This window comes from Solanum tuberosum, unplaced genomic scaffold (genome assembly GCF_000226075.1).
Source record: "Solanum tuberosum cultivar DM 1-3 516 R44 unplaced genomic scaffold, SolTub_3.0 scf00967, whole genome shotgun sequence".
NCBI classification, from domain to species: domain Eukaryota; kingdom Viridiplantae; phylum Streptophyta; class Magnoliopsida; order Solanales; family Solanaceae; genus Solanum; species Solanum tuberosum.
In genome coordinates this window covers 1-5,808 of record NW_006239858.1, presented here as the reverse complement: position 1 = coordinate 5,808, position 5,808 = coordinate 1, and the positions used below count along the sequence as shown (strand labels likewise).

Here is a 5,808-nt window from a genome sequence, read left to right as displayed (position 1 = left end):
ATACCTCTATCAGCTAGTGGCGGATTCAAAATTTTCATTTAGGGGTTCGAAAAATAAAAGTATAAATGTGTAAATAAGCCAACAAAACACATTTTCAAGGAAGTAGTAGTATATAGTTTATAGGTACAAAAAGTTAATTCCGTTACAGGGGACCTTGAGCACGTTTGGATTTTTTGGGTTTAAATCTACTTTTTTAGTAATTTTTTAAAAAAATAAATAAATAAAAAGGTGAAAGATTGTTTGTGAAACTAAGGAAGAGAAGCTAAAAAATAAAATGTTCAAAATGGGACTCAAACCCCGAACACAAGGGTAGTCTTTAAAGGAGATCTACTACTATGCTACAACTTACATCATGTTCATGAAAGGGTTCAAAATTAATATATCTACATAAATACATAAAATTTATCTTATATACAGTGTAATTTTTTATCGAGGAGGTTCGGGTGAACCCCTGGAACCCACGTGGGACCACCCCTGCTACCAGTTATTTAATATCCCGTTCTTGTATGTACTTAGAGATAATATCTCAAATGATCACTCAATTATTAGACATTTTTCATAGAAATTCACTCAACTATGAACTCTTTTCCACATAAAGTCACTCAATTATGAGCTCGTTTCACACAAAGTCATTCAACTAAGTCACTCAATCTATTTAATTAATTTTTTAAATAAAATTTGTAGACATGTAATTTTTATTTATAACTAAAATTTAAAAAAATAAAAAGATATCATTTAAATTATTTAATGATTCGCTCCACTTGATCTGGCCTGCTTAAACTATTATAATGACCTTATTTTTAACCCTTTTTTTCCCCCAAAATTTTTCTTACTTACCAGACTTCTCCTAAAATTACAACATAGAAAAAAAAGTGAGAAAATCATTCAACTCAATATGAAAAATAGGTTTTTTATTATACGAAGAAGAGGCAGCAGAAGAAAGATGAAACTGAAACTGGAGAAACAAATTCAATGGCATCTTTGAATGCCTGTGAAGATTATCTTCCTCAACAAGAACAATGACTACAACACAGATGCGTATCCAGGATTTTGAGATGATGGGTACACTATTATAAGAAGGTTGATCTATGATATATAATAGATCGGTTCGACATTTAGATTTTTCCTACTGAAAATCGTTAAAATTTTAAAATTATAGGTCTAAAATTAATTCTAATATATATATATATATGTTGAATTAATTAAAATGTAACAAGTGCTACCAATTACCACTTAGAGAAGTGTTATCTAATTTTAGAAAGAAAAATAAAATAAGATAAAAATAAAATTCAAATTTCTAACCTTGCGGAGAGAGGTGCACCCAGTCATAATCACATTATATGATACTCCAAGTGTGGGTTCACACATCTATATTTCAATATTTTTTTAAAAATATAACACTACTATATATGATCTCGGGAGGGGATCATAACCCCCCTTAGATATGCCTCAGTACAACAGTACGTATAAAACGGGTTAGATATAATGTGTATATACGAATTAGTCATTTAAATGATGTTTTTTTATTTCTTAAAATTTTAATTTTGAAAACAAAATTCATATCAACAAATTTTATTTAAAAAATTAATTAAATAATTTATAGTGTTTTTGTAAGTAAAACACTTGCAATTGAGTGACTTTCTATGAAAAATGTTCATAATTGAATGACTTCTGAGTTAAAAATCAAAATTAACTGACTATGTTTAAAAATTAAAGTTAAATAACTTTCTATGAAAAGAGCTCATAATTAAGTAACCATAAGAGATATTATCGGTATATAGTTAACCTAACCCACTCTAGTTACCCGAGATCCCTAGTTACCCAGACTTCCAGCTAAAGACTGATAACTTCTCAGGTGGTTTTGTGGCCCTTTTGTTCCTGTTGACTGGATCCTTTTCAACTTCCTTAGCTGGCCTAATTTGTGTTATAATAGTCCATATAAATTTTATAGAATTTTTTTAGTAATTCAAGTTTAAACTTTGTTGATTTTTACTTTTAACATAACATGATTATTGATGATTTTTATTTGGAAATTTTGCAAAAATATGCAGAGGAACACAAGTACACAAGTATGTAATCATATTGAATATTTTTGAGAAAAAATATCTAAATAAACCTTATAGGAGTTCAGGTGTTTAATTGGAACATGATTAGAACTATTTATTTTTATAACATCCGTGAGTGTCTAAATTGAATATCTTTTCAAGTGTAAGGGGTGTATTAAGCCTATGATTTTGAGAAGATTTTCAAGGTAGCCAAAATTGACAGTTCTAATAATTGAACGACAAAAAAGAAAACGCAATCCAACTGTAACCACACAAATTGTCTTACGTACTAAGAGATAACTGAGTCCAAATATTCTTGATTTTCTTTCTTTCTAAAACAAAAATGGAGTATTTTCTTCTTGTTCCTCTGCTTGCCTTCATTTTCTTTCTTCATCAGTGCTTCTTTAGCCCTTCAAACACACAAAAAAGGTTATCACCACCATCTCCAAGAAAACTTCCAATCATAGGAAATCTCCATCAACTTGGATCGCTTCCTTACCGTTCTCTCCATAAACTATCCAAAAAATATGGTCCACTTATGCTACTTCACTTTGGCAGTAAGCCAATGCTTATTGCTTCCTCTGTCAATGCTGCTCGCGATATCATGAAAACTCACGATCTCGTTTGGTCAAATAGACCTAAATCTAGCATGGCTGATGGACTCTTTTATGGCTCCAAAGACGTGGGGTTTTGTCCGTATGGTGAATACTGGAGACAAGTTAGAAGTGTCACGGTGCTTCACCTTCTCAGTAACAAAAGAGTCCAATCATATCGTCATGTGAGAGAAGAAGAAACATCAAACATGATTGATAAAATTAGGCAACAATGTGATTCTTCAAATTCAGTTGTGATAGATTTGAGAGATGTTTTTAGTTGTATGACTAATAACATAATCAGCAGAGTGAACATAGGAAGGACATATAATGAAGGGGAAAGTGGAATAGCTGTTAAGGCTCTCCTAGAAGAACTTCTTGTACTTGTAGGTACTTTTAACATTGGGGATTATATTCCGTGGCTTAAATGGATCAATAAAATCAATGGTCTGGACAGCAGAGTGAAGAAAGTAGCTAAAGATTTGGATGCATTTCTAGAGAGCGTGATTGAAGAACGCGTGATTAGGAACAAGAAAGCAGAATACAGTGGGGGTGAAGCTAAAGATTTCGTGGACGTTTTGCTGGAAATTCAGAATGGAAAGGAGACTGGTTTTCCACTTCAAAGAGATTCATTGAAAGCTATCCTTCTGGTAAAATTTCCCTCTTTAGTGCGTGTCTTGTTTTATTTTTTCTTTTAAGCATTTAGTTTGAATATAATTCGTACTACTAATATATTTACCATTTGACGGCCGTCCCAATTTGTGTTTCTTATAATGCATAGGATGCATTTGTTGCCGGCACAGATTCAACATATACAGTTTTGGAGTGGACAATGACAGAGCTTTTGAGGCATCCAAGAGTTATGAAAAAATTAGAGGATCAAGTGCGAGAATTAGGGCCAGGGAAAACAGAGATAACAGAGGATGACTTAGGAAATATGCACTATCTTAAAGCGGTGATCAAAGAGTCCCTCAGGCTTCATGCACCGATTCCACTTCTAGCTGCCCGAGAATCAATGGAAGAAGTAAAATTACTTGAATATAACATACCTGCTAAAACTGAAGTCCTTATTAATGCTTGGGGAATCGGCAGAGACCCATTATCGTGGGATGATCCGGAGGAGTACAAGCCAGAAAGGTTCTTGAATAGTAATATTGATGTGAAAGGACTAAACTTTGAGTTAATTCCGTTTGGAGCTGGGAGGAGGGGTTGCCCAGGAATTCCTTTTGCTATTATGGTGAATGAGCTAGCATTAGCAAACCTCATGTATAGATTCAATTTTGCATTACCAGAAGGGATAAAAGGGGAGGATTTGGAGATGACTGAATGCAATGGGCTCGCTGTTCGTAGGAAATTACCTTTGTTTGTGGTGGCTACTCCATTGTCTAGTTAATAATTTCACTATATGTAATAATTAAGTGTACGAGTCTACAAAGTTGTTAGGTTTTTATTTTTTTTCATGTTCTTGTATGCAAAATTTCCTGTTTTAACATGTTCTGTAGATAATATTATTATGCCAAAAACATCAAGCTATTTTACACGTATAAGACCATAAAATGTGTTACTTGTTGACGTTTGATATTTCACCATCCAACTAAAGCTTCTCTATAATTAGATGGTAAGTATATAATTGATTGCGAAAAGAAGCCTTGTATATCAATTTGACAGTGTGTGTTTTTCCCCCTCAACAAAGTGTGATAGAATTGACGTGTGGGACTAATATTACATGGACATAGATGTAAAATTCTGTTGAAATAACTATTTTCAACAATATGGAATCATAAAACACCTGCAGATTGTAGCTGGTATTGGAAGAAGCTAAATGCAATCAAGGTCCAAATGCTTGGTTGGTATAACCAAGGAAGATACATGCTCACACAAACATGGGAAATATTCCATCACTAGCCGTTACTTAGCACTAATTGGCCAACAACCACGTATGAGAACTGTTGAGCTAGTATGGACCTCTATGGCTCTACTTAAATATAGATTCATAATGTGCTGTACAAGGAAGATTACTCACGCAGGAGAGGAAACTGAAACTACACATTCAGGTGGAGGACACTGATTGCTGCCTTTGTGATAAGAAGGTCATGGAGACTACAATGCACTTATTCGTGAAGTGTGAATGGGCACAGGCTATATGGAAAGAGATGAAACAATGGATAGGAATAGAGTTGCAAAACAATGGGATCAAGCAGACACTGAAAAGAATAATGTTGACGCACTGGAAGAAATTTAAGAAGGAGACTATTGCGGCTATTTGTGGAGCAATCTTATATCACATATGGAGAGCCAGGAATTGGAAAAAGTTCAAAGGCAAGACTGTACATACAAAGGAGGCAGCAACACAGATCAAAAAGGAGATTATGGAGAAATTACAATTATTTAGTAGTTCAAAGAAAACACAAAATTGTAGGAGTTTTGTTCAACTACTTTGTACTTAAGTTTTTTACTTTGTAGGAGGCCTAATCTCTGTTACCAAGTATAGGTGCTCTTTATTTATACTGGTTTTGATGATAATGGTAATCTTTTACCGTAGTTACCAAAAAAAAAATTTAAGGTGCAAATTTGGCGCCATCCCAAAAAAGGAAAAAAAAGAAGAAGAAGAACAAGTCCATTAATAAGAGAGGGGAAAAGGCACGTGCTAGAAATACTTGGCTGACAAAGGTTGTTGACAAGTATGATGGAACAGAGTGAGCAGTGACATTTGAGATTAATGAGGTAAATTTGAACTTTTAAGATTTTTTAAAATCAGAGTAAAAAGGCGATTTTGTATTTAAGGAGATTTAAACTTGAGCCCTCTAGTTAAGTAGAAATGACTACTTATCATTGTACAATAATCTTTGTTAGTGTCGCCTAACCAATCTTATTAATTTTTTCATTAAAATTTGTTGTTATGAAATTTTTATTCAAAACCAAAATTGTAAAAAATAATTATTTAAGTAACAAAGTATTGATATAATTTTTATTTTTTTGAAGAATGGTCTAAAACCTAAATAAAGAGAGACATACGTATGTAATATTCCGTAATTGGGTAAAGAAAACCTAATTCTAAAGTGATTCCTAAAGCTGAATAAATAAAATCTATATAAAATGAATTTAAATTGTAAGTAGTTTTTAGATTTTGCAATAAAATATTTGTAACATCCGACAATTTGAAATAGCTA

The 5,808-nt window shown here is 32.7% G+C and overlaps 1 protein-coding gene across 1 annotated transcript; it reads left to right on the top strand.

Annotated features, from left to right (window-relative positions):
• The first annotated feature begins 2,316 nt into the window (after positions 1–2,316).
• On the top strand, positions 2,317–4,153 carry LOC102583733 (cytochrome P450 71A3-like). Its single transcript, XM_006367750.2, has 2 exons — positions 2,317–3,288; positions 3,420–4,153. Exons 1-2 carry the CDS (start codon positions 2,389–2,391, stop codon positions 4,029–4,031), a joined length of 1,512 nt encoding a protein of 503 aa, XP_006367812.1. The 5' UTR covers positions 2,317–2,388; the 3' UTR covers positions 4,032–4,153.
• The last annotated feature ends 1,655 nt before the right edge of the window (positions 4,154–5,808 follow it).

Bases quoted from the DNA above. Each gene is read 5' to 3' on its own strand.
- LOC102583733 (XM_006367750.2), top strand. From the start codon at position 2,389: ATGGAGTATTTTCTTCTTGTTCCTCTGCTTGCCTTCATTTTCTTTCTT. The intron at 3,289-3,419 runs GTAAAATTTCCC...TATAATGCATAG, and splicing joins CATTGAAAGCTATCCTTCTG to GATGCATTTGTTGCCGGCAC.